General features: G+C 56.1%; 1 protein-coding gene across 1 annotated transcript in view; it reads right to left on the bottom strand.

The window, feature by feature from the left end:
* Positions 1–27097, bottom strand: part of LOC102566152 (zinc finger protein 850) — a 33928-nt gene that overhangs the window by 6046 nt on the left and 785 nt on the right. The window contains exons 2-11 of the mRNA XM_059725194.1: positions 26234–26405; positions 25684–25810; positions 24746–24862; positions 17662–19720; positions 13530–13615; positions 13185–13252; positions 11972–12394; positions 11665–11875; positions 7347–7519; positions 1108–1234 (exon numbers count right to left, since the gene is read on the bottom strand). Of these exons, the coding sequence (XP_059581177.1) occupies positions 1108–1234; positions 7347–7519; positions 11665–11875; positions 11972–12394; positions 13185–13252; positions 13530–13615; positions 17662–19720; positions 24746–24862; positions 25684–25810; positions 26234–26239 (3397 nt within the window). The 5' untranslated portion in view covers positions 26240–26405. The remainder of the gene's footprint in view (positions 1–1107; positions 1235–7346; positions 7520–11664; positions 11876–11971; positions 12395–13184; positions 13253–13529; positions 13616–17661; positions 19721–24745; positions 24863–25683; positions 25811–26233; positions 26406–27097) is intronic.

Here is a 27097-nt window from a genome sequence, read left to right as displayed (position 1 = left end):
ACGACCCCAGCTGGGTGATTATCCAGCCTCCTTTAGAAGATCCCCAGGGTCGGGGCGAGCACCACTTTCCTTGGAAGTTGGTTCCAGCTCCAAGGCGCCCTGGCAGTGAAGTAGCACCTCCTGATGTCTAGCCTGAATCTACTCTCAGTCAACTTATGGCCGTTATTCCTCGTTACTCCCTGTAGTGCTCGGGGGAACAGGGACTCTCCCATTGTCTCCGGGTCCCCTTTCCAAAGTCTGTAGACAGCCACTAGATCCCCCTTCAGCCTTCTCTTGTGGAGGCTGAACAGGTTCAGGTCCCGTAGCCTCTCCTTGTAGGGTCTGCCCTGCTGCCCCCTGATCATGTGCGTGGACTCCTTGGGACCCTCTCCATGTCGTCCAGACCCCTCCTGAAGTGCGGCGCCCAGAACTGGACACAGTACTCCAACTGCGGCCTGACCAGTGTCACACAGATGGGGAGGATCACCTCCTTGCCCCTGCTCGAGATACATCTGTGCATGCATGACAAGGTGCAGTTAGGCTCCCTGAATGAGTCCCCACATTGGTGACCTATATTCATTTGGGCATCAATAATGACTCCAAAATCCTTTTCTGCCTCTGCACTGACGAGAAGGGAGTTCCCAGCCTGTAGGTATGATGCTGGTTCTTCCTCCCTACGTGCAGCACCTTGCACTTGTCCGTGTTGAATCCCATCCTGCTCTCATCCACCCACCCCTGTAACCTGTCTAGATCTAGTTGCAGCCTGTCCCTCTACTCCAGCGTGCCCACTTCTCCCCACATCTTAGCGTCATCCACGAAGTTGAACAACATTCTTTTCACCCCCCGTCCAAGTCGGTGATGAAGATGTTGAACAGTGCGGGTCCGAGGACCGAGCCCTGGGGGACCCCACTGCCCACATCTCTCCAGGTCCATAATGACCCGTCCACCTCCACTCTCTGTGTGCAGCCCTCCAGCCAATGAGTGACCCATCTGACTGTGTAGGCATCAACGCCACAGTCACCTAATTTCTTAATGAGAATGGGGTGAGAGACTGTTAAAACCAGGGAGAAGACAACACTAATTCAGAGCACACATGGCTCCAGGGCAAAGCAAGAGCCAGAGATTTACCCAGGAAAACAAGGGCTTGGTAGTTCCTCAGCATCTGGTCCCGGTAAAGCCCCTTGTCTTCCTCTTCCAGCAGCTCCCACTGCTCCCGTGTGAAATGCACTGCCACGTCCTCGAACACCTCCCGGAGCTGCAGGCACAAGCGTTACAGCATCAGTGTCTCCTGCCTCGCTGCCCCCACAGCCCTGTCTGCACTTACTGCGCACTACTGCACTTTGCACACTTAGCCAGGACAGCCAGGGGTACGCTACTCTGCTGACACGGCATGCAGGGATCCTGGTATTCTCTGTTTAAAAACTGCAAATTCTCTCATAAAAAAAAACAACCCCACCAATTGCTCCCAACCCATAGCCCCCCCCACTGCTGCGATGGCCCGTGAGCAGGAAGTCAATGAGCAGGGACTGCCAACAGGAGCCATTTCCAAGCATTTTGCAGGCAGGAGTGCAAGCCCCTGCAAGGACGCGCCAGTGTTTGCACCGGCATTGGCACAGGGAGGGCAAGCAGAAGCCAAGTCCGATTCTCTGACAGGGGAGACAGGAAGACACGTCACTCTACATTAATGGTAAGGCTGTGATGGGCTGCCAGGGACCCGGCCTCAGGGATGCTGCCTGCCCGGGGCTCCTCTGAGTCCTCCACCCACACAGAGCCCGCATGCAGGTTAAGCCACCCTCCCCCCGTCTGTGAGGGCTGCCTGGCAGGGCCTCTGTGGGCTGTGGGGGGAGTGGGGAGCGGGAGTTCCCTCGCCTGTCCCACGTGTGCCCACCTTCGGGCCCCGGAGGGGCAGGTGAGGGAGCTCCAAGCGGAGGTCAATGGGCTGAGGGGAATCAGAGCTGCCGAGGACAAAATTCACGGGTATTTCTGTTCTCTGTAGGGTGAAGTACCTTGTGGAGAGGCACCCCGGGAGGGACCCAACGCAGCAGTGTCACGGACCGTTACCACCAGGGCCAGGGCTACTTGTGCTCCCGCAATGTCGACCCGTGCAGTACACCTGGGGAACAGGTACGAGGCCCTGGCAGCATGGGAGGAGGAGGCAGGGGAGGATGACTCCGGAGCAGCCAACGTGGCTCCACACACGGCGCAGACTCAGTGATGCCGGAACACCCACAGGAAGAGACGCCGGGTCCTCGTCTGGGCAACTCCCTCCTGAGCGGAACGGAGGGACCCATCTGTCACCCGGATCCCATGGCACGTGTGATTTGCAGCTTGCCCGGATTCAGGACATCACGGCCGTGATCCCAGACCTCATCCGGCCCTCTGATCGCTCCCCCTTCGTCCTCATCCATGTGAACATGCGTAACGCGGCCAGGAGTTGTCCGGACCGCGTCATGAAAAACTACAAGGCTCTGGGCGACAAGCTTAGGGACACAGGAGCACAGGTGGTTTTCTCATCTATTCTTCCCGTGAGCAGACATGGAAGCTGCCACGAGGCTTGCATTGGAGAGGTCAACCAGCAGCTTCGGAGCTGGTGTTTCCGGGCAGCTTTGGATTCCTCGACCATGGCTCGCGCTTCCACACAGGAGACATACTAGGGCAGAGCAGGCTAAATCTCTCCCTGAAAGGTAAGCATGCATTTCTCTTCCAGGTTGGCTGATTTTCTAAAGCGAGCTTTAAACCTAGGTGCGCAGTGGATGAGGATGCAGAGGTACAGGAGGACACTTCGACATCAAGGCAGAGGAACACCATTCTCAACACAGCGGCTGAAAGGGATCTTGCACTCAGAGTTGATTCCAGGATGGACGTGAGCCGCAAACGCGTGGAAGCAGTCAGTAAGGCTAACCGTACCTTGTTGTGCATTCACAGATGCATCTCAAGCAGGTCCAGGGAGGTGACCCCTCCCCTCTATGCAGCGCTGGTCAGGCCACAGATGGAGTACTGCGTCCAGTTCTGGGCGCCGCACTTCAAGGACGGATGTGGCTAACCTCGAAAGGGTCCAGAGGAGGGCCACTCGCATGATCAGGGGGAGCAGGGCAGGCCCTACTAAGACAGACTAAAGCTCCTTAATCTATTGCTGGCCACCCCATGGATTGCAGGTTCCCGATGTTCTCCTTCTTCAGGCTGGGCTGTCCTTGTGGGTGCCACATGGTTTGGTGGTCCACAGCTTCGCCCGCCCTCATCTTCCCCTCCCCCCGACAAGGCTAGTTTAAAGCCCGCCAGAGGAGATCCACCAACCTAGAACACACGCTTACCTTTGGGGGACAGGTGAAGCCCATCCCACAGGTAAGCATGTGTTCTCTTCTAGGTTGGCAGATCTCCTCCGGCAGGCTTTCAACTAGGCTCATTGGGGGGAGGGGAAGAGGAGGGTGGGGGAAGCCATGGACCACCAAACCATGTGGCACCCACAAGGACAGCCCAGCCTGAAGAAGGAGAGCATCAGGAACCTGCAAGACACGGGGCGGCCAGGAGTACAGCACAGGTAAGCAATAAGGGGCCCTTTGGGCATCAGAGCCAGGAGGCAAAAAGGCACCAGTCACAGGCTCAAGTGCCTATACACTAATGCCAGGAGCATGGGGAGCAAGCAGGATGAACTAGCGCTCCTGCTTGCACAAAACACCTACGACTTAGTAGGGCTAACAGAAACCTGGTGGGATTCGTCCCACGACTGGGCGGTACATATTGAGGGTTACAGGCTGTACAAAGGACAGGGTGGGGAAGAGAGGAGGAGGGGTTGTGCTCTATGTCAATGAGCGATATACATCAACCCTCATCAAGACGGAATCGGAGGAAGAGAAAGTAGAACGATTGTGGGTTAGGTTACATGGGGGGCAAGGAGAAAGGGATTTGGTGGTAGGGGTCTGCTAGACCCCCACACCAAGGGGAAGAACTAGATTTGGGGCTCCTGAGGCAGCTCTCAGAGACCATAAACACTAGGGAGCTGGTAGTCATGGGGAACCTAAACTACCCAGACATCTGCTGGAAGACGCAGATGGCAAAGTCCCACCGTTCACACAGGCTCCTATCCTGAGTACAGGACCTCCACCTGACGCAGGAGGTACACGGTCCCACCAGGGGGAATGCCTTACTGGATATGGTACTGGCAATGGGGGATGACATGGGAGGGGACCTACAGATTGGTAGTCACCTGGGGGACAGTGATCACCAAATAATAGAATTCATCATAAGACGTCAAGTGGGTAAGGTAACTAGTAGGGTGAAAGTGCTAGACTTTAGGAAAGCTGATTTCAATGAACTCAGGCGATTAGTCAAGGACGCACTGCAGAGTAGAAGTTTTGAAGAGATGGGAGCCCAGGAAGGGTGGCTGTGCCTTAAGGAAATGATCCTTCGGGCACAGAGGGAGACGATCCCGAAGCGAGGAAAAAGAGGGAAAGGGGCCAGGAGGCTTCCTTGGCTGACCAGAGAAATCCAGGGCATCCTGCGGACTAAAAGGGGAGCATATAAAAAGTGGAAACGGGGAGAGATTACCAAAGAGGAGTATACCTCCTGTGCTCGCGCTTGTAGGGATGCAGTTAGACGGGACAAAGCTACCATGGAGCTGAGGATGGCATCCCAAGTTAAAGATAACAACAAATTGTTTTTTAGATATACAGGGAGTAAAAGGAAGTCCCAGGGAGGAATAGGACTCCTGCTAAATGGGCAGAAGCAATTGGTGACGGACAGAGGGGACAAGGCTGAACTCCTCAAAGAGTTCTTTGCCTAAGTGTTCCTAAGCGAGGGGCACGACAAGGCTCTCACTGGGATTATACAGAGGCAGCATCAAGGCGCCAGACTGCCATGCGTAGATACTGAGATGCTTGGTAGCACAGAAGAAGAAAGGGATCTTGGAGTCCTAATGGACTCCAAGATGAACTTGAGTCGTCAGTGTGACGAAGCCATCAGAAAAGCCAATGGCACTTTATCGTGCATCAGCAGATGCATGACGAACAGATCCAAGGAGGTGATACTTCCCCTCTCTCAGGCACCAGTCACACCGCAGTTGGAGTACTGCGTGCAATGTTGGACGCCGCACTTCAAGACAGACATGCATAACCTGGAGAGGGTCCAGAGAAGGGCCACTCATATGGTTAAGGGCTTGCAGGCCAAGACCTACGAGGAGAGACTGGGGCACCTGGACCTTTCCAGCCTCCGCAAGAGAAGGTTGAGAGGCGACCTTGTGGCTGCCTATAAGTTCATCACGGGGGCACAGAAGGTGAATAAAACCTCACCAATTCCCAAGGCGCCCCCGGGGGTTACAGAAATAATGGCCACATTATCTAGCAGAGAGCAGATTTAGACTGGACATTAGGAAGAACTTCTTCACAGTCAGAGTGGCCAAGGTCTGGAACGGGCTCCCAAGGGAGGTGGTGCTCTCCCCTACCCTGGAGGTCTTCAAGGAGGAGGTTGGACAGATGTCTGGCTGGGGTATTGTGCTCCCAGCACTTGTTTCTGCCCAGGCCAGGAGGTCGGACTTGACGATCTATTCAGGTCCCTTCCGACCTTAGACACTATGAAACTTTTTCATCTAGAAAATGAACAGGATGAACAGACTGGGGCTGAAATATCACATCTCTTGTTGAGAGAGAGAGAGAGAGAGAGAGAGAGAGAGAGAGAGAGAGAGAGAGAGAGGTGTAGTAAATGCCAATTCTTCAATGAATGGAGAACAATTACTTAGTCGTAGCCACTCCATGAAAGAGGTAAGGAAAATGTTAGTGCAGCCAGAATCAAAAGGACAACCAACATGAGTGATAACCAGCAGGTTTTTAGAAGTGGGCAAAAATCCTCTAACATTTTCAAGATAATTGCAGAAAAAAAAACAGAAATCTCTTTGGTCTGTGCTCAGCTAAAAAAAGCATTTGCGCACTTCCCTAAGCAAATCCTCTGGAGGAAACAGAGGGAAAAGAAAGCACCAGGAAAGCAAACCGACCCAGGAAGAGGTAAGTTCCTCAACCTTGCACACAAGACACAACAAGCCCCGGTAATACAGATATTCTGGAAAGGAAAATTGGTTTTCACTACGCCCTGCACCAAGGAGGACTACAGGAGGAGGACAAGAAAACCTGTGAGAATGGGAGAGCGAGCTTGAGAGCACACATCTCAAAGGAAACAGAGTACAGCCACAGTCTCTGATCTCTGGAGATGAGGATGACAGGAAGGACGGGGAGAGAAGCGTCCAGTGATTCCTTGCTACAGGTACCAGGGCTCCATCACGTGTACGTAGGTCACTAGGAAGGAGTCAAGGAAATGCATAATCCATGTCATGTAGAAGAAAAGACTACAACATCCAATAACTCCAGGGGGTCCTACCCAGAGGAGGAGAAAGGGGATTTAGACAGCACTGAACTGAGCACGCTCAGATTGTTGAATGGGATTGAACAGGAGACACTACGAAACCGGGCGAAAAATCACAATAATTCTCCAAGGACCGTCTGTGAATGAATTTGTAGGCGGTGATGGAGAAGATGTGCACAGGCTGAGAAGGCAAAGGGGGATCATTCGCCAAGAAGGAGCTGAATGTCAGTACCAGGAGCTACAGGAATGGCGAAGACTCCAGTGAAGGCGACTGGATCAGAGGAGGGAGCAGATTTCAACATGAAATGCCAGAGACATCAGATCACTGACAGAGCAGTCAGGAGGAAGAGTATTTAAGACACCTGCCAAAAGCTTATGAGAATGAGATGCTTGAAAACCAGGGAGAAGACAACACTACTTCAGAGCTCACATGGCTGCAGGGAGAGGCAAGAACCAGAGCTTTACCCAGGGAAAGGAGGGCTTGGTAGTTCCTCAGCATCTGGTCCCGGTAAAGCCCCTTGTCCTTCTCTTCCAGCAGCTCCCACTCCTCCCGTGTGAAGTACACTGCCACGTCCTCAAACACCTCCGAGAGCTGCAGGTGCAAGCGTTACAGCATCAGTGTCTCCTGGCCCTGTGGCCCTGTCTGCACTCACTCTGCTACAAGCATTTGCAACTTAGCCACGGATGCAGCTGTGGACATAGGAGCTCGTGCGTTGGCCTCAGCCCAGCACAACATGCTCCGTTTCCTCGGCCCTTGGAGGCAGCCCAGGCAGCACATTTAGAGGCAGGGAGCCCAGCTCCAGGGACTCTGACCAGGCCTTCCCGTGCCAGCATCCCTGGCTCTCTGCACCCCGGAGCGCGCGCCTGCTAATGCAGCTTGGGGGGTTTGCAACTGTCACCAGAGACGTCTCACTCTTCAGGTCTCTCTGCTCCCCAAAATCTTGACAGCACCCCTGGCTCCTCCTGGGCTCTTCCCCAGCTGCACTCCCACCCCCACCGCCAGCTGGTGCCCTGCTCACCTCCATGCTCTGCCCCTGCTTCGCCGGCCTGCCCTGCCCCTCCTGCAGCTGACCCGGTCCAGGCGTCAGGGAGCCGCTTTGTCCCCGTCTCCCTGGGGAGGGTCTCTGCAGCTCCAAGTTCACAGGCCCTTCCTCAGGAGGCTGCTGATCCGCTCTGCTCAGGGTCCCAGCACCTGCGGGTGGAAGAGAGTGCACAGGTGAGCCCTGGGGTGGGGGCAGGGGAAAGCCCTGCTCGTCCCCTGCACTGGCCTGGGGCGAAGGGAGCTGGAGGCTGCAGTGTGTGGAAGAGGGGGGAGAAAGGAGACTCATGATCCCACAGCTCTCGCTAACAGACCTTCACAGGCACGAGGATGGAGATGAGCCCCAAGCACTGTCCCAGTGCAGGTGGTGATCACAGCGCCGTGTCCGAGCCGGCAGGGACATCGCTCCTGGGGAAGAAGCTGCCGTGATGTTGGCGCTGTGTCACATCCACATTTTCAGGGGGCAAAGAGGGGAAATGCACAGTACAGTCATGTGAAATGCTTCCAGGGGCACTGGGAGAACAACAGCCACGGATCTGTTGGAGCACGGACCCACCGAGCAGCTCTGGCAGAGATCTGTGCACTGAGGGACAGGGCCTCCTGCCTCTGGCAACAGGAAACCCACCGCTCCTCACCTTGCCTGGGGAAGGGTGTGGATCTGGGGCACCCGCCTGGGGACCCTCCACGTGCTGACAGCTCCCAGGTCTCCCCTGTCCCGGGGGATCTGCACCAGAACAGAGGTCTGGGTGAACTGCACCTGGACCACCTCAAAGTCACTAGGCAATTTCACATCCCCATCACCTGCACCAGCCTCAGCCCAAGGGTGACAAGGAGTCCTGCACCCGCCTCGTATTGATTGATATTATTACAACACGGATCTTTAGCACAACAATGAGATCACCGATTGTGACCATGGCAGCACAAGCAAGAGCCAACAGCCGTAAAGCGTCTGTGTGCAGGGAGCTGCACACCGGCAGCGAGGAACATCCACCACCTTCAACCACCCAGACAGGCCACAGCCCTGTCCCACCTGCGCCACGGGGCTTTTCCATCTTGTGGCCCCGTCCCGGGCAGCAGCCGGCATTAGAGCCTCTCCCCCCGAGCACAGGACAGCCACTCAGGCACCCAGACCCATGCCCAGGCCTGTCTCCAATAACTCCCTTGTCCCTGGCTCCTTGGGCTCATTCAAGAGCCACCAGCTACCGTCTGTTCTGCTCCGCTCGCTATCCCTCCTTGCAACACTTGTTTGGAGCCTGCGACCCCACTCCCAGCCCTGCTTTCTTTTTAGTTATCCCTGAAAATCAACTGACCTAAACCCACTGACCAACAGTAATAAGACGGGGGGTGTGGGGAGGTAACTGCTACTCTTTGGGTGTCAAGCCCATGTTAAGCTTGTCCATCAATGAAAGGTTTTTTCACAAGATGAAAAAGCCTGCCTGTACACTAATGCCAGCAGCTTGGGGAATAAGCAGGAGGAGCTCATCCTCCTGCTCAGTGCAAACAATTACGATGTCATAGGGATAACGGAGACCTGGTGGGACTCCACCCATGACTGGACCACGGGGATAGATGGCTATGCCCTGTAGAGGAGGGATCGTGTAGAGAAGAGGGGCGGGGGTGTAGCTCTCTCTGTTAAGGAAAGCTACGCGTCCCTGCAAGCCAATATTGGCGACCAGGGTGGACGGCTGGAGACCCTCTGGGTTAAAATCCGTGGGGAACACGGCACAGGGGACACAATGGTGGGAGTCTATTACAGACCTCTCACCCAAAGTCCTGAGCTTGACCAGGAGTTTGCCCAGGAACTGGCTGAGGCAGCTTGCTCCAGGACCATGGTTGTCATGGGTGACTTCAATTACCCAGACATCTCGTGGGAGGATCGCTCAGCAAAATGTGAGCGGTCGCAAAGCTTCCTCTCGTACGTGGATGACCTCTACCTGACTCAAGAAGTCTATGGGCCAACGAGAGGCAAAGCGCTGCTCAACCTGGTACTGGCTACTGGGGATGACCTAGTCGGCGACCTAGTGATCGATGGGAAGCTGGGTGACAGCGAGCACGAGCTGATCACCTTCACCATCCACCGAAAAGCTGGCAAGTCAGTCAGCAATACAGAAGACCTTGACTTCAGGAAAGCCGACTTTGACAAGCTCAGGAGGCTTGTCAGTGAGGCCCTAAGGGACTGTGACCACAGGGAGAGGGGAGTTCAAGAAGAGTGGTTGCTCCTCAAGGGAGCGATCCTCCACGCACAAACTAAGTCTATTCCATCTCGGAGGAAAGGCAGCAAGAGGGCACAGCAGCCCCCCTGGCTCTGCAGGGACCTAGCAGACCTCCTGAGGCTAAAAAGAAAGGCCTACAAAGGATGGAGGATGGGAGTCACCTCCAAGGAGGATTATTCTGCACTGGTCCGGTCCTGCAGGGAGCTGACCAGGAAAGCCAAGGCTGCAACTGAACTCCAGCTAGCTTTGAGCATCAAGGACAATAAAAAGTCCTTTTTCAGATACGTGGGGAGCCGGAGGAAAAGCAGGGGCAATGTTGGACCCCTGCTGAACCAGATGGGGCAACTGACAACTGACGCCCAGGAAAAAGCCAACCTATTAAATAGGTACTTTGCGTCGGTCTTTCATCAGCCCCATGGGACGCCCGTGCCCGCTACAGGGCCGGGAAGTCCAAGTGAGGGTGATCCCCTGCCCTCCATTAATGCTGACTTCGTGAAGGAACATCTTGAGAAGCTGGATACCTTCAAGTCAGCCGGCCCTGACAATCTTCACCCCAGGGTACTCGAGGAGCTGGCGAGCATCATAGCCCAGCCTCTAGCACGGATCTTTAACAACTCTTGGCGCTCTGGTGTAGTGCCCGAAGACTGGAAGAAGGCCAATGTGGTGCCTATCTTCAAGAAAGGGAGGAAAGTGGATCCGGCTAACTATAGGCCCATCAGCCTGACTTCTATCCCGGGGAAGATCTTAGAAAAGTTTATTAAGGAGGCCATCCTTAATGGACTGGCCGACGCCAACATCTTAAGGGATAGCCAGCACGGGTTTGTTGCGGGTAGGTCTTGCTTGACCAATCTCATTTCCTTCTACGACCAGGTGACCTATCACCTGGACAAGGGAGAAGAGATTGATGTCATATATCTTGACTTCAAAAAAGCCTTCGATCTGGTTTCCCACGATCACCTCTTGGAGAAACTGGCCAATTGTCGCCTTGGGTCCTCCACGATCCAGTGGCTGGAAAACTGGCTCCAGGGTTGGACCCAGAGGGTAGTTATTGATGGAAGTCACTCACCATGGTGACCAGTGGGGTCCCCCAGGGCTCTGTCCTTGGACCCATACTGTTCAACATCTTCATGAATGACGTGGACACTGGAGTCAGAAGCGGGCTGGCCAAGTTCGCCGATGACACCAAACTTTGGGGCAAAGCATCCACACCAGAAGACAGGCGGGCGATCCAGGCTGACCTGGACAGGCTCAGCAAGTGGGCGGACGAGAATCTGATGGTGTTCAATGCCAATAAATGCAAGGTTCTCCACCTTGGGAAGAAAAACCAGCAGCATCCTTATAGGCTCGGCAGTGCTATGTTGGCTAGCACTATGGAAGAAAGAGACTTGGGGGTCATCATTGACCACAAGATGAACATGAGCCTGCAGTGCGATGCTGCGGCTAGTAAAGTGAACAAAATGCTGGCTTGCATCCATAGATGCTTCTCAAGCAAATCCTGGGACGTCATTCTCCCCCTGTACTCGGCCTTAGTGAGGCCGCAGCTGGAGTACTGCGTCCAGTTTTGGGCTCCACAATTCAAAAAGGATGTGGAGAAGCTTGAAAGAGTCCAGAGAAGAGCCACGCGCATGATCAGAGGTCAGGGAAGCAGACCCTACGATGACAGGCTGAGAGCCCTGGGGCTCTTTAGCCTGGAAAAGCGCAGGCTCAGGGGTGATCTGATGGTCACCTACAAGTTTATCAGGGGTGACCACCAGTATCTGGGGGAACGTTTGTTCACCAGAGCGCCCCAAGGGATGATGAGGTCGAATGGTCACAAAGTACTACAAGATCGTTTCAGGCTGGACATAAGGAAGAATTTCTTTACTGTCCGAGCCCCCAAGGTCTGGAACAGCCTGCTGCCGGAGGTTGTTCAAGCGCCTTCATTGAACACCTTCAAGAGCAAACTGGATGCTTATCTTGCTGGGATCCTATGACCCCAGCTGACTTCCTGCCCTTTGGGCGGGGGGCTGGACTCGATGATCTTCCGAGGTCCCTTCCAGCCCTAATGTCTATGAAATCTATGAAATCAAAAAGGCTGGTAAGGACCTGGCTCCGGGTTGGGCAGGGGCTCCTCTTTGGGGACATGGGGCAGTTCATCCTCGTGCCCTGGGGTTTCCCGCTCTCCTGCCTCCTCCAGAAGCCTGTCCTCACCATGGGCATTTGGCTGCTGCCCCCAGGAATCACCAGGCTCCGGCAGGGCCCGCGGGGGCTGCATCTGGTCCGACGACCCCTCCTCGACCTTCACACGCGCCGTGACCTGGGGACGAGACACGTGTCACTGGGGAGCCGGGATGTGGGGGGGAACATCCCCCGACACGTGGAGGTGCAGATGGCACCAAACAAAGGCTCTCACCTGGAGCTTCTCGTCCTCCGCCTGCCCCAGCTGAAACCCCTCGGCCAGGGCCACGGCCTGGGCACACGTCTCCACGCGGCACCCGCACACCCAGCTCCGCATCTCCGGGGGCAGGATGGCCAGGAACTCCTCCAGCACCACCAGCTCCAGCATCTGCTCCTTGCTGCGGTGCTGGGGCTCCAGCCAGCGCCGGCACAGCTCCCGCAGGCGGCTGCAAATCTTCCCTGGGCCCTCGTCTTCCCGGTAGCGCAGGCCACGGAAGAGCTGGCGCCAGGGCTCTGGGGTGGGGAGCTCATCCCGCGCTGCCAGCTGTGGGGTCGCGGAGGGCAGCTCGGCCTCGCAAGGGGGCTGCATGGCCTGCGTCGCGTCCTGCCCCCACAGCTCTCGGTGCTGGACTGGCTCCGGTCTGGACGACACGAGGCACTAATGCACCCTCAGCCCCCGCTGAGTCCTGCTCATCCAGCTCCTGCCGGGCAGGGGAGGCCCACAGCTGCCACGGGCTTCCCAGGAGCGGTCTCCCCGGCCGGGCCCGGGCTGTGGGCCGTGTGCGGGTGGGAGCCGCTCTCCCGGCAGTGTGGGATCCCCCCCGGCCCCGGCCGCGCTGCAGGGAGGTGCGAGCCCCGCCCCGGGCCCGGCCCTGCGCGGCGGCGACCGCGTGTCCCGGGCCGGGGACGCTGGTGAGGGGCGGCCTCAAGGGACGGCCGAGCGCGGGCACACGGCTCCCGAGCGCGGGGGCGGGGGCGGCACCGGCCCGGGGGAGCCGCGCGGAGGCGGGCGGGGCACGCGCAGGATGGCGGCGGCGGCGGGAAACGGCCCGACGGGCACCTGCCCGCGTCTCGCCAGGCGGGGGGCGGGGCCTGGCTCTTCCCAGGCTGCTTTGCGGCGGGGCGGGGCGGGGCGGCTCCCACTTCCCCTCCCAGGTGCGCTCGGCGGAGCGGCCGGCTCCTGCCCGATTTGCATATGCAAATCTCCCCGCGTCCGTTCCCCGCCCTCGCTCCGCCCGCTGGGAGCGGTGCTGCGCGTGCGGGTGTGCCAGCAGTGACACGCACGTGGCACACGCAGCGTGCCGGGGGCGGGGCGCGTGTGAACTGCAGCGTGTTCTCCGTGTGTCCGTTCAAGCGCACGCCGCGCTCCTCCGCCCGTCAGGCATGTCCCTGCGCGTGCACCTGCGCGTGCTGCAGTGTCAGGCGCGTTCACAACTGCGCGCACCCACGTGTAGAAATGCCGTCGCGGACTCGTGCCAGGCGTGCTCACGGGGGAGACTTTCCTCCTCAGTTCGCTCTGTGCAAAAAGGAAGTTTACATCAGGTAACGGGGACAAGGGACCAACCCTCCCCTGCTCCACGCACGGACCCCGGGGAAGCCAGGTAGCTAGGGGATCCCCCTACGGGCAGCGGTTCCAGCCTGCCTCTTAAACCGCAGCAGCAGCAGCAGCAGCAGCTGGTGAGCCCCACGTGGAGGCACTAACACCCGCCTGGTCTCCTGCTTACACACACACCCAGGCAGCCACGTGACCAGGGTCACAGATGGAGCCCTGCACTCCAGGCTGCGGGGGATACCTGGCACGTCTGCTGGGATCAGAGGCACGGGCACTCCCACTTGTGGGATGTGCAGCTGGTGGAGGCCCTGGGGCCGGGTGCAGGAGCTACAAGAGGAGGCGCACGGGCTGTGATGCGTCAGGGAACACCACGCAGAAATTGATGCTTACTGCCAGGCGCTGCACCTGGAGAAGAAGGTAGGGCTGAAGAGCGGACCTCAGCAAAGGGCCCCAATGGTTGGACACTGCTCACTTAGCGACTAAAGCCACAACGTGCATAAATTACCCCACCAATAATCCTGCACACCAGCTACCAAGCCCTCACACCATCGACAGATGATGCATCTGAACTGGAACAACCGACCCCAGCAAGGAAACAATGTAGGGTGATTGGAGGGTGGAAGATTCGGAGGGTGATCGGAGGGTGGGAGACTCCCTGGTGCGGGGCACAGAGGGTGCCATTTCCATCCAGACCCCTCTGCTCAAGAGCTCTGCTGCCTTCCAGCAGCCAGGATCAGAGATGTTACACCAAGACTCCCTAAACTGGTCCGCCCTAGTGACCACAACCCATGCTCCTTGTCCTGGTGGGCACCAACGACATGCTGAGAAGTAGCCCTGGGAGGACCCTGGGACACCACAAGCGCCCTCACCCTCCTTAAGCTGCCGTGCAGTGTGTGGGGCTGGTGCACACTGCTGGGCCCAGCTGGGCCCTCCCAGTGCTGGCTGGGCAGGGGCAGCGGGGCCTGTCCTCTCATCCTTGGTCAGTTCCAGTTCGCACACTACAGGGAGGGCCTGGGTCAGAGCCCAACAACCCTCCTAACCGTGTCCATCGAGGGGTAACATGGGAGGTTTTCCCCTGGGCTGGGGGAAAAGTTCAGCAACACACTGACCTTATCTAAAGAGGAGGAGATTTGGGGAGGGGCATTGGTTTGAAGCCTTACTTTTCCAATGTCCTGGACTAGGCAAGGCGCGATAGGAAACGTTCGGGCCGTGTGTTCACGTGGGCACCTTGATCTCACCTTCACCATTGCAACGTGCACTGGAGGTAGGAGCCGTGGCCTGCTGGGCACCTGCACCAGGCACAAGTGCCCTGACAGCCCCTGCCTGCTGCTGCTGCCGCCACTGCGTACCAGGGCTGCGCATTATGGGGGGTATGTGGGGGGTCCCCACACCCCCACCCTCCCTCATACCCGCACACTGCCCAGCCCAGCTCCCTGCTGCCAAAGCCCCACCGACCCCCCCAGTGCAGGTCCTGCACTGCCACCAGTCCCAGCCCCATGCTCTGCAGTCCTGCTCAGCGGCAGCCCCTGCTGCTTCCCTACCTGCTTCTTGGAGCCAGCAAGAGACCGGGAAGCAGAGCAGGGCCCCGGGGCCCCCACCTGGAAGCGGTGCTGGCAGGGCAGGGCCCTTCCACCCACAAGGGTGGGAGCAAGTGCAATAAGGGATCTTTAGGTTTTGTGTACACATGAGCACGTCGCTCTCACCCTCATGGGTGCAAGGTCTGGGCAGGGCACATATACCCCTGACAGGTTGTCTGCATACCACTGCTGGTACCAGACTGGCACCCACCGTCACACAGATGATGTCCCAGAGGAAAGAGCAGGTCCTGAAGGACTCAAGGATGCAGAGTACAAAGCAGAAACCAGCCAGGACGTACCTCCGAGAAGGGATCTGCCATCCATGGGGTGAAAGAGGGGAGCGCTTCCCTTAGTCACTGCACCACTCCTCTTGCCCTCCAGTCTGCCTGTGCCCTGCAGCCCTCAGCACCCTCCTGCTCTCTCCATCCAGGGGAGCTGCCTCCCCACGTCACACCCCAACCCCTCTGCCAAAGGCTCAGCTCCCCACTGCTGCCTCTGCTCCTGGCCACGGCCAGCTCAGAGCAATCATGTCCCGCTCCTGTCCCAGGGGAACAGAGTCCTGCAACTGCCTCTGGTGCAAAGGCTGTGCTATGTGGGCCCTTGTCTTTGACATCCGCCCCCAGCATCTGGGCATGGGGTCTGTCGCTCAGGCCCGCCTTCCTTGCTCCCTGACTTCGGGGCAGCCACAGGCAGCTATCTCAGCAGAAGCCCCAGCGTGCAGCCCAGCTACCTGTGTGAACACACTCCCCTGCCTTCTGCACACTGGAACAGCTAAGGCACTGCCAGGGAGGGAGGTCTCCCTCCCTGCAATCCTCCCTCCTTTCGGGGAGCAGTGGTAGGGCCAGACTCCCAGCCAGGGGCCAGTCCCCTGGGCAAGCAGCGTCCTGTGGGCAGATGTATACATCCCGAGGATCATCGTGCAGTTAAATGGCTGTGGCACTTTCAGGAAGGCCTCAGTACTCTGAGTGGGAGATTACAATGTGCTGCACTTCACCAGGAGAATATTTTTATACTTCCAGAGGGGAGGGAGGACCTGCCACCAGCTGCACCGCCTTCACCCCTCCTACCGCACTGCACTCACGTAAGGGACTCTACTGCCTCCTGCCCAGGGTTCATTCAACACGGCAGGGTCCTGGCTGCACAGCGGGACAGGGGAGTGAAACCCTGAGTGGGACCAACTCCTGCTCCTCAGGGTTAGCAACAAGCTCTGCGTAACAGTGAATCCTCTGAAAGACAAGGGTCTGGGAAGTCACAGAGAGATCTGCCCTGAAAAGGGTTGAGGGTTCCCGCGGCACAGCTCTGCAGAGGACACAGACACCAACCACAAGGTACCATGTTCAGTTCAGGAGCTTTGCTAGCAGGGCTGTCATGAAAGAATGGGAAGGAGGGAGGGAGGGAGGGAGGGAAGAGTGTCAGGGTGACAGTATTTGGATCTTGGGGAGCATTGGATTTGCAGCTGAATAAAAGGCAATAACCTGTGGCTTAGGAGAGCTGCTGACCAGAAGGCAGAATGGTATGTTAAAAGTAACACTGCAAGACACTTAGGCAAGCATTTTCCTCACGAAAGAGTACTGTTGTACGATATATAGCTCACGGTGTACAAGAAACAAGATGTAGACCTCTAGCTATCATGAGGAGATAAAGCACAAGCAAGACCTTGGAGATGGTGAAGACATCAGCAGGAAACTTCAAGTGACGGAGAGAAGAAGAGGTCAGGGTTTTAGGCATGCGCTCATAGCAAAAAGACATGTAAATGAGTGACATGCAAAGACAACTGCACGCTAATACAGTAAGCTGTAAACAAAGGCGGAGCTTAAGGTGGGAAGGACTAAGGGTGCAGCAAAGGAGAGACAAAGGTGGGATAAATGTTAATGAGTAAATACCAAGGTATATCAATATGAAACAAAATCATATTCACTGCAGCTCCCGTTTATTGAAGCTGGCCCAAAGCTGTCTCCACTTGGAATAAAGCAGTTGACAAGCAATTTGTGCATCGATCCACTGCCTCCCTAGTTTTGGGCATTGCATAGAGTCGGGGTCTAACAAACAGCACAGGGGGTGGCAGCAGCAGCTCCTGGCAGACCCCACTGGGCATGCGCAGGTCTGGGAGAGGGGTGATGTGGGGATGAGGAAAGGTGAGGTCAGGGAGGAGGGTAGGGAATGCTGCCCAGCCAGAAATGCACTCCTCCCTGCAACTCAGGGGCTCACATACTAGAAGCCCTGGACCAGAAGGAGAAAGCTGGGAGGCAGCCACAAAAGTCCCTGGGTGTCATTTCACGCCAGCTGTCTTGGGGAGGGCACCCTACCGTTAAGGCACTTCTTCCCCTGCGAGTACTATTTGCTCTTAGAGAAGGATGGGGAATGCACAGGCTCCAAGGCTGATGCAAAATCATCTCCTCTTCTCCTTGCCCTGCATGGGGGCTGACGTCTACCTGAGGTGTTTCTTCTTAGCCCCTCCACACAATCAATCCTTGTGGGCCAGCCTCTGGGCTCTGGACTCCCACTGTACCCTACAAGGGGCACAGCCTGAGCAAAATCTTTCTGCAGTCCACCGGCATGGGGGTGCTTGTCCGAATGCAGCACTGGTGGGTGCTGAGCAGGCAGACATCTCCAAGCCCTTCCTGCACTGCTGGCAGAATTAGGGATGCTTCTGGGTGTGCATGTGCTGATTCCAGGAGGGGTGGGAGAGATGGGTGAAGCTTTTCCAATACTCAGGGCACCCATGTAGCTTCTCCCCTGTGTAGATGCACTGGTGTTCGGCACAACCTGGAGGAGTAGGTGAAGCTCTCCCTACACTAAGAGCAATGACGCGGCTTCTCTTCTTTGTGGATGTGCTGGTGCTGGGCTAGGTGGGAGGATCGCGCGAAGCTCTTCCCACACACAGAGCACTGATATGGCTTCTCCCCTGTGTGGATGCGCTTGTGCTGGGCCAGGTGGGAGGAATAACTAAAGCTCTTCCCACACTCAGAGCACTGATACGGCTTCTCTCCTGTGTGGATGCGCTTGTGCTTGGCCAGCTCGGAGGAATAACTGAAGCTCTTCCCACACTCAGAGCACTGATGTGGCTTCTCCCCTGTGTGGATGCGTTGGTGCTGGGCCAGGCCGGAGGATTGGGTGAAGCTCTTCCCACACTCAGAGCACTGATATGGCTTCTCTCCTGTGTGGATGCGCTTGTGCTTGGCCAGCTCGGAGGAATAACTGAAGCGCTTCTCACACACAGAGCAGTGAAGTGGCTTCTCCCCTTTGTGGATGCGCTGGTGCACGGTCAAGGAGGAGGAAAGGGTGAAGCTCTTCCCACACTCAGAGCACTGATGTGGCTTCTCCCCCTTGTGTATCAGCTGATGCCGGACCAGGTCAGAGGACCAGGTGAAACTCTTCCCACACTCAGAGCACTGATGTGGCTTCTCCCCCTTGTGTATCAGCTGATGCCGGACCAGGGCAGAGGACCAGGTGAAACTCTTCCCACACTCAGAGCACTGATGTGGCTTCTCCCCAGTGTGGATCAGCTGATGCCGGACCAGGTAGACGGAGTAGGTGAAACTCTTCCCACATACAGAGCAGTGATGTGGCTTCTCCCCCGTGTGGATCAGCTGATGCTGGACCAGGCTGTAGGACGAGGTGAAACTCTTCCCACACACAGAGCACTGATGTGGATTGTCACCTGTGTGGATGCGCTGGTGCTTGGTCAGGTTCCAGGACTGGGTGAACCTCTTCCCACACACAGAGCAGTGATGTGGCTTCTCCCCAGTGTGGATGCGCTGGTGCACATTCAGGGAAGAGGATTGGGCAAAGCTCTTCCCACACTCAGAGCACTGATGTGGCTTTTCCCCTGTGTGGATCAGCTGATGCCGGACCAGGTCGGAGGACCAGGTGAAATTCTTCCCACACACAGAGCACTGATGTGGCTTCTCCCCGGTGCAGATGCCCTGGTGCTGGGTCAGGTTGCCATAATGGGTGAAGTGCTTCCCACACTCAGAGGACTGACGTGGCTTTGCCTGCTCGTGGATCAGTTGATGCCGGGCCAGGTCGGAGGAGTAGGTGAAACTCTTCCCACACACAGAACAGTGATATGGCTTCTCCCCTGTGTGGATACGCTGGTGCTTGCTCAGGTTGCAGGACTGAGCAAAGCTCTTCCCACATTCAGAGCACTTATGTGGCTTCTCCCCCGTGTGGGTAAGCTGGTGTCGAGCCAGTTTGGACAAGGAGATGAAGCTCTTCCCACACACAGAGCAAGGATGACGCTTCTCCCTTGTGTGCATGCACCTGTGCCTGGCCAGGCTGGAGGGCTGCCTGAAGCTCTTCCCACAACTTGTGCAGCCGTGTGGCAGCTGCCTCCTCTGCACAGAGAGGCAGGTGAAGCTCTTCCCACACGTGGCACGTACATGGGACTTCTCGCCAGCATGCTTTATCTTGTGCAGAGCCAGGCGCGAGGGGCAGCTAAAACTTTTCCTGCACTCAGGGCAGGAGTGGGCTCTCCCCCTGCGCTTGGTGGTGGGCTGCTGCTTCCCTCTGAAGCCTCCCACACTGCCTTGCCTTGCATGCAGTGTCTCTCTCCAGTGGGCCTTTCCTTTCTGCCTCTTCTGGTGTCTTAGCATGACATTTTCATCCCTGCACCTCAGGCTGTTTCGGGCTTGTTTCCCTTCTTCACTCCAATGCCCAAATAGAGATGGGACCTGCTTCGCTGCTACATTCTCCGGATTTTGGGGCATCCCCTGACCCTTGAGCCATTCGTCCTTCTCTGGGCTCAGGGAATCCACCTCACCCATACTCCCCAGGGAAGTCCATGGTGCCTTCAGCTTTTCAGTCCCTTCCTCAGGAGCCTGCTCCTCGGTTCTGTTGAGCAACCAGGCATGTCCTGCAAGGGAGGAAGAAACACCAAATTAGACCCTGCCCTGCTGCCAAGGGGCAAGCATCATTATTCCTTCTGCTGGGATGGGCCTCAGAGCAGGACAGGACTTGGCACTTGTGTTTCCTCAAGAAAACTAGGTGTTTCTGCCAAAATCCCAAGTGACAGGGGTACGGCAGTGCCAGGTCCCTGTGCCAGTCTCATCTTCCCTACTCGGTGGAGTTAGGAGGCAGACTCTCAAGGTTTCTGGCCCAGCTCTCAGCTCCATCACCTCAGGCTCTGCTCCAACAAACACGTGGGATATGTGTGTTTGGACTGTACCTGAATGGCTTCATGTTTTAACAGGCTGAGGATGAGACCAGAGGGATCTGCTCAAAGGAAAAATGAGGCTCTCAAAGGGCTGCTGTATCCCACAGCACTGGTGGGTCCAGGGGCAGATGGTGCTGAGCCCTCTACCTGACAGGGCTTACACACTCCACATGCCCCAGTGCTTTTGTGTGACCCATCTGCAATGCTTGCCCTTGATCTCTGGCAGTCCTGAAAGCAGCATCTGGTACAAGGGTGAACAGCCTCGGGGTGCATGTCCAGGACTTGTTACCAGTCAGGAGTGTGTGCTGAGCACTGCCTTACACTGCTTGGTAGCAAAACCCATCATGGTTCATGCATTATCCCTCCAAGAAATGTTCTCGGAGTGGAGGATTGAGAGCAGTGATCTGCTTCCTACCTGTTTCAGGGGCAATGTCTGGTGCAGGGAATGAGTCCATGGAGCTTTCCTCTGCTAATGAATCCCAGGCAGCCTCCACATCACAGACAGCTGCACTGGGACAAAGGCCTTGGCACGAACCCGCACACGGACTCTGGGCTGAGCCTCAGGCTTCGTGACACTCGGGGCCCCAGAGAGGAAATGGCACAGGGGAGATTCTGGTGCAAACAGTGGGGGGTTCACTTCCCCCCACAACACGAAATCTTCTGAATCCCACCCACCCACCACAACTGGTGACGGACAGGGGGGACAAGGCTGAACTCCTCAACGAGGTCTTTGCCTCAGTGTTCCTAAGTGAGGGACACGACAAGTCTCTCACTGGGGTTGTAGAGAGGCAGCAGCAAGGTGCCAGACTTCCACGCGTAGACCCTGAGATGGTGCAGAGTCACTTGGAAGAACTGGATGCCTTTAAGTCGGCAGGCCCGGATGAGCTCCATCCGAGGGTGCTGAAGGCACTGGCCGACATCATTGCAGAGCCACTGGCAGGAATATTCGAACGCTCGTGGCGCACGGGCCAAGTCCCAGCGGACTGGAAAAGGGCCAACATGGTCCCCATTTTCAAAAAGGGGAGGAAGGAGGACCCGGGCAACTATAGGCCAGTCAGTCTCACCTCCATCCTTGGCTAAGTCTTTGAAAAAATTATCATGGCTCACATATGTGAGAGCCCGGCAGGGCAAATTATGCTGAGGGGAAACCAGCACGGGTTCGTGGCAGGCAGATCGTGCCTGACCAATCTAGTCTCTTTTTATGACCAGGTTATGAAATGCCTGGACACAGGAGGAGGGGTGGATGTCGTATACTTAGACTTCAGGAAGGCCTTCGATATGGTATCCCACCCCATACTGGTGAACAAGTTAAGAGGCTGTGACTTGGATGACTACACGGTCCGGTGGGTGGCGAACTGGCTGGAGGGTCACACCCAGAGAGTCGTGGTGGATGGGTCGGTTTCGACCTGGAAGGGTGTGGGCAGTGGGGTCCCGCAGGGCTCGGTCCTTGGACCGATACTCTTTAATGTCTTCATCAGTGACTTGGACGAGGGAGTCAAATGTACTCTGTCCAAGTTTGCAGATGACACAAAGCTATGGGGAGAAGTGGACACGCCGGAGGGCAGGGAACAGCTGCAAGCAGATCTGGACAGGTTGGACAAGTGGGCAGAAAACAACAGAATGCAATTCAACAAGGAGAAATGCAAAGTGCTGCACCTAGGGAGGAAAAATGTCCAGCACACCTACAGCCTAGGGAATGACTTGCTGGGTGGCACAGAGGTGGAAAGGGATCTTGGAGTCCTAGTGGACTCCAAGATGAACATGAGGAGGCAGTGTGATGAAACCATCAGAGAAGACAATGGCACTTTATCGTGCATCAGCAGATGCACAACGAATAGGTCCAAGGAGGTGATACTTCCCCTCTATCGGGCGCTGGTCAGACCGCAGTTGGAGTACTGCGTGCAATTCTGGGCGCCACACTTCAAGAAGGATGTGGATAACCTGGAGAGGGTCCAGAGAAGGGCAACTCGTATGGTCAAGGGCCTGCAGACCAAGCCCTACGAGGAGAGACTAGAGAAACTGGACCTTTTCAGCCTCCGCAAGAGAAGGTTGAGAGGCGACCTTGTGGCTGCCTATAAGTTCATCACGGGGGCACAGAAGGGAATTGGTGAGGATTTATTCACCAAGGCGCATCCTGGGGGTTACAAGAAACAATGGCCACAAGCTAGCAGAGAGCAGATTTAGACTGGACATTAGGAAGAACTTCTTCACAGTTCGAGTGGCCAAGGTCTGGAACGGGCTCCCAAGAGAGGTGGTGCTCTCCCCTACCCTGGGGGTCTTCAAGAGGAGGTTAGATGAGTATCTAGCTGGGGTCATCTAGACCCAGCACTCTTTCCTGCTTATGCAGGGGGTCGGATTCAATGATCTATTGAGGTCCCTTCCGACCCTAACATCTATGAATCACCCACTTCATGCAGCCTGAGACCAGGATTACACATGTCCCGTGCTCCAGGTCAACTGCACCAGGCAATCCAAGCGACAGCCCCAGCCTCTCTCTTGTCCAACAAGAATGGCTTCAGAGGCAATAATCCCGGAAGTGAGAGGCTGTGCCCATGATGGGTGAAGATAACCAGGGCAGAAGAACCGAAAGATTAGTCCTGTTTAAGTCCTCATAACTACACTCTCCTAGGACTAGTTAGTGTGGTGGAGCTACTTGTGGCAGGGCAGTCTCTACGAAATGCCACGTTGCCACCCCTGAGAAAGGCAAGTGCAGAGCACCTGAAAACCTTGGGTCCCACTGCCTTGTGGGTTACTCTTGTGGACAGGTTGGACATAGAGACACATACAGAACCAAGGAGGTGAAACTTCCCCTCTATCGGGCGCTGGTCAGACCGCAGTTGGAGTACTGCGTGCAATTCTGGGCGCCGTACTTGAAGGAGGGATGTGGCTAACCTTGAGAGGGTCCAGAGGAGGGCCACTCATATGGTTAAGGGCTTGCAGGCCAAGCCCTATGAGGAGAGACTGGGGCACCTGGACCTCTTCAGCCTCCGCAAGAGAAGGTTGAGGGGCGACCTTGTGGCTGCCTGTAAGGTCATCACGGGGGCACAGAAGGGAATTGGTGAGGTTTTATTCACCAAGGCGCCCCCGGGGTTTACAAGAAATAATGGCCACAAGCTAGCAGAGAGCAGATTTAGATTGGACATTAGGAAGAACTTCTTCACAGTTCGAGTGGCCAAGGTCTGGAACGGGCTCCCAAGGGAGGTGGTGCTCTCCCCTACCCTGGGGGTCTTCAAGAGGAGGTTAGATAGGCATCTAGCTGGGGTCATCTAGACCCAGCACTCTTTCCTGCCTATGCAGGGGGTCGGACTCGATGATCTATTGAGGTCCCTTCCGACCCTAACATCTACGAATCTATGAATCTATTAATCTTGGCTGGGAAAAGAATAGGGGGAGCCTACCCCAACAGAAAACCCCTGGTGAAAGCCAAGGAGGGAAAGTGTGTGGCAGGGTACACCTTGCAGCAGCTGTCACTTGAAGTATAAAAGATTGGTAAGAAAGCAGCCTCTCAAGCTGCAAAGAGGGGAATCTGTGAAGGAGCTCAAGCAGGGCCAGGGCCTGGGCCAAGCCAGCCACAGTGTCAAGTGATCCCATGACAGGAACTAACTTAAAGCGGGTTAAGCCCTTCCCTTTTCTGTCTGTGTTTTCCAGGATGCGGAGCAGCAGTTCATCCTCAAGAAGTTCCCCTGGTACAAAGAAGTTTCAAGCTTCACTGCGTTCTGCAGTTATTGTCTTGCTTGTGCGGCTGTGTTTGTGTACCGTTATTGCTGTAAGTGGCTGTGGTGTTAATTATGCTACACAAAGAAATGCAAGCACAACTTCTGGATGGGTTTTGGAATATCTGCAAAGTGGCTACAGAAAATGGTACATCCCTGGACTAGGGCCTCCTGGGCCTCAAAAATATCAATCATGCCAAAAATCGAGAAGGGCGGATTGACCGTTTGTTTTTATTGTCATCCTTTTCTTGGTTTCCTTTTGACATTATCTATAATGGCACAAGCAATACACTTGAAACGACAATGAAAGCTTTGCCAACTGTATAAAAGGAGCAAAATTCCCGAGAACATGTCTGGTCCAAAACGCTCTGATCATGGGATGTTTCCCTGCAATCTTAAATATCAAAGAAAACCATCATTTGAGTACTGGAAGAGCTTAGAAAACTCACCCATAATGATCACTGGTGAAAAACTGTTCAGCTGGTAAGGAACTTGGGGGTTAAACAATTTGGCATGAGGAAGTTATTGAAGTAGTGGACAAAGGAAGAGGGTGCTGTGTGCATGCTCTTAATCTGGGGAGTTGGGGGCGGTCGTGCAATTTCTACGCGAACAGCGGGAAAGTCAGAAACAAGTATCTCCCACACCCAGCAGAGGACACGAGGCCGGCACCACCAAACACTGCTGCTGTAATGTCTAAAGGAGCCACGTGTCAGGTTGTATTGCAGGGAGGAACTTGTAATAATTTCTATTAAAGTTTTCTTGTTATTAAATCAGCAAGGGGCCATGTCAAACATTGGGGGTCTTTGGCAAAAAGACTAATGACAGTTTCTACACTTTGAATTTCAGGGGGTGGAACAACACCCGTCTGGCACACATGACAGCATAAGCTATTTGAGGTCAGTACCCTGAAATGGCAGCACAGGGCAGGTCTGCAATTTCCAGGCTCCCTTTCACCCTGGGCATGGAGCATTTGTGAGAGGGGCGTCGGGTGGAGGGGACAGCCACAACTCACCTGGCAGCACGTCCTCCGACCTCGAGATTGCCCCACGGTCCTCATCACCACAGACCCAGAGCTCGACCTGTCCTCGCTGGATGCAGCAGATCAAGTCAGGGGTAGGGCCTCGATATCCTGTTTGGGCAGTGGTTAGAAAGACTTTATCCACTGGTACTGGATGCAGAATAAGCAACTGAAATTTGGGGAATGGAGCCAATGAACTCAAGGATTAGACTAAGGACTTGAAGGACAAGGGAAGATGGACATTTAGGATGAAAGGGAAGGCACAGCAGAGAGAAGAGGACAGTCCTTTTCATCCAGGTAGTGGACGTATGGTCATAGAAAAGCAAACACCAGTGCAATTCCAGGCAAATGCGTGGAAATGAGTTTGGACAGGACACACTAGGGAAGAGAGGGAGGAAATCAGAATAACTGCATAAGGAACAGTTGTTAGTGCATTTTAAGGCACAATGAATGGCAAATGATATGGTCATGGTGAGAAGGCAAAGGGAAATCCTGTTATCAAGGAGGAAGACTGCAGGGAAGGCGGCTGGATCAAATGGAGGAGGAATATATACAACTATGAGATGTGAGAGGTCTGATCATGGACAGAGCAGTGAGGAGCAAAGGGATTTAAGCCACCGGCCAAAAGTTTATAGCGTCATAGTTGGTAGGGTTGGAAGGGACCTGAGTAGATCATCATGTCCGACCCCCTGCCATGGGCAGGAATGAATCCTGGGGGACCCCACTGCACACATCTCTCCAGGTTGAAAAAGACCCGTCCACCACCACTCTCTGTGTGTGGCCCTCCAGCCAATTTGCAACCCATCTGACTGTGTAGCCATCGATGCCACAGTCACCTAATTTCTTAATGAGAATGGGGTTGACCCAGGGAGAAAACAACACCACTTCAGAGCTCACATGGCTCCAGGGAGAGGCAAGGACCACAGCTTTACCCAGGGAAATGAGGGCTTGGTAGTTCCTCAGCATCTGGTCCCGATAAAGCCCCTTGTCTTCCTCTTCCAGCAGCTCCCACTCCTCCCGTGTGAAATACACTGCCACGTCCTCAAACACCTCCTGGAGCTGCAGGTGCAAGCGTCACAGCATCAGTGTCTCCTGCCCCCGTGGCCCTCTCTGTACTCGCTCTGCTACAAGTATTTGCAGCTTAGCCGCGGATGCAGCTGTGGACATAGGAGCTCGTGTGTCAGCCTCAGCCCAGCTCAACATGCTCTGTCTCCTCAGCCCTTGGAGGCAGCCCAGGCAGCACATTTAGAGGCAGGGAGCCCAGCTCCAGGGACTCTGCCCAGGCCTTTCTGTGCCAGCACCCCTGGCTCTCTGCACCCGGGAGTGCGCGCCTGCTAATGAAGCCTGGGGGGTTTGCAACTGTCACCAGAGACATCTCACTCTTCAGGTCTCTGCTCCCCAAGCTCTTGACAGCACCCTGGCTCCTCCTGGGCTCTCCCCAGCTGCACTCCCACCCCCACTGTCAGCTGGTGCCCTGCTCACCTCCATGCTCTGCCCCTGCTTCACCGGCCTGCCCTGCCCCTCTTGCAGCTGGCCCGGCCCAGGTGTCAGGGAGCCGCTCTGTCCCCGTCTCCCTGGGGAGGGTCTCTGCGGCTCCAGGTTCACAGGCCCTTCCTCTGGAGGCTGCTGACCTGCTCTGCTCAGGTCCCAGCACCTGCGGGTGGAAGAGAGTGCACAGGTGAGCCCTGGGGTGGGGGCAGGGGAAAGCCCCGCTCGTCCCCTGGACTGGCCTGGGGTGAAGGGAGCTGGAGGCTGCAGTGTGTGGAAGAGGGGGGAGAAGGGAGACTCATGATCCCACAGCTCTTGCTAAAAGACCTCCACAGGCACGAGGCTGGAGATGAGCCCAGCGCCGGTGGAGATCACAGCGCCGCGTCCGAGCCGGCAGGGACATCGCTCCCGGGGGAGACGCCGCCGCAATGTTGGTGCTGTCACATTCACATTTTCAGGGGGGAAGCGGGGAAACGCACAGCACGGACATGTGAAATGCTGCCGGGGCACCGGGAGAACAACAGCCCGGACGTGTCGGAGCACAGACCCGCCGAGCAGCTCTGGCAGAGATCTGGGGACGCGCCCGGCCCGGGGCACTTGCTTGAGAAGCGTCCACGTGCCGACAGCGCCCACGTCTGCCTGTCCCGGGGCTGCAGCAGGACGGAGGCCTGGGGGGTCGGACCTGCACGGCTGGAAGTCACGGGGACTCCCACGTCCCGTCCCCTGCACCAGCCGCAGCGCAAGGGGGACAAGGAGGCCTGCACCGGCCTCGCATTGGTGGATATTATTACAACACGGATCATTAGCACGGCAATGACATCACCGATTGTGACCGCGGCCGCACGGCAAGAGCCAATA

The sequence above is a fragment of the Alligator mississippiensis genome, chromosome 1 (assembly GCF_030867095.1).
Source record: "Alligator mississippiensis isolate rAllMis1 chromosome 1, rAllMis1, whole genome shotgun sequence".
NCBI lineage: Eukaryota > Metazoa > Chordata > Crocodylia > Alligatoridae > Alligator > Alligator mississippiensis.
The sequence above is the reverse complement of the archived record's forward strand: the minus strand, read 5'-3'. Positions and strand labels throughout refer to the sequence as shown.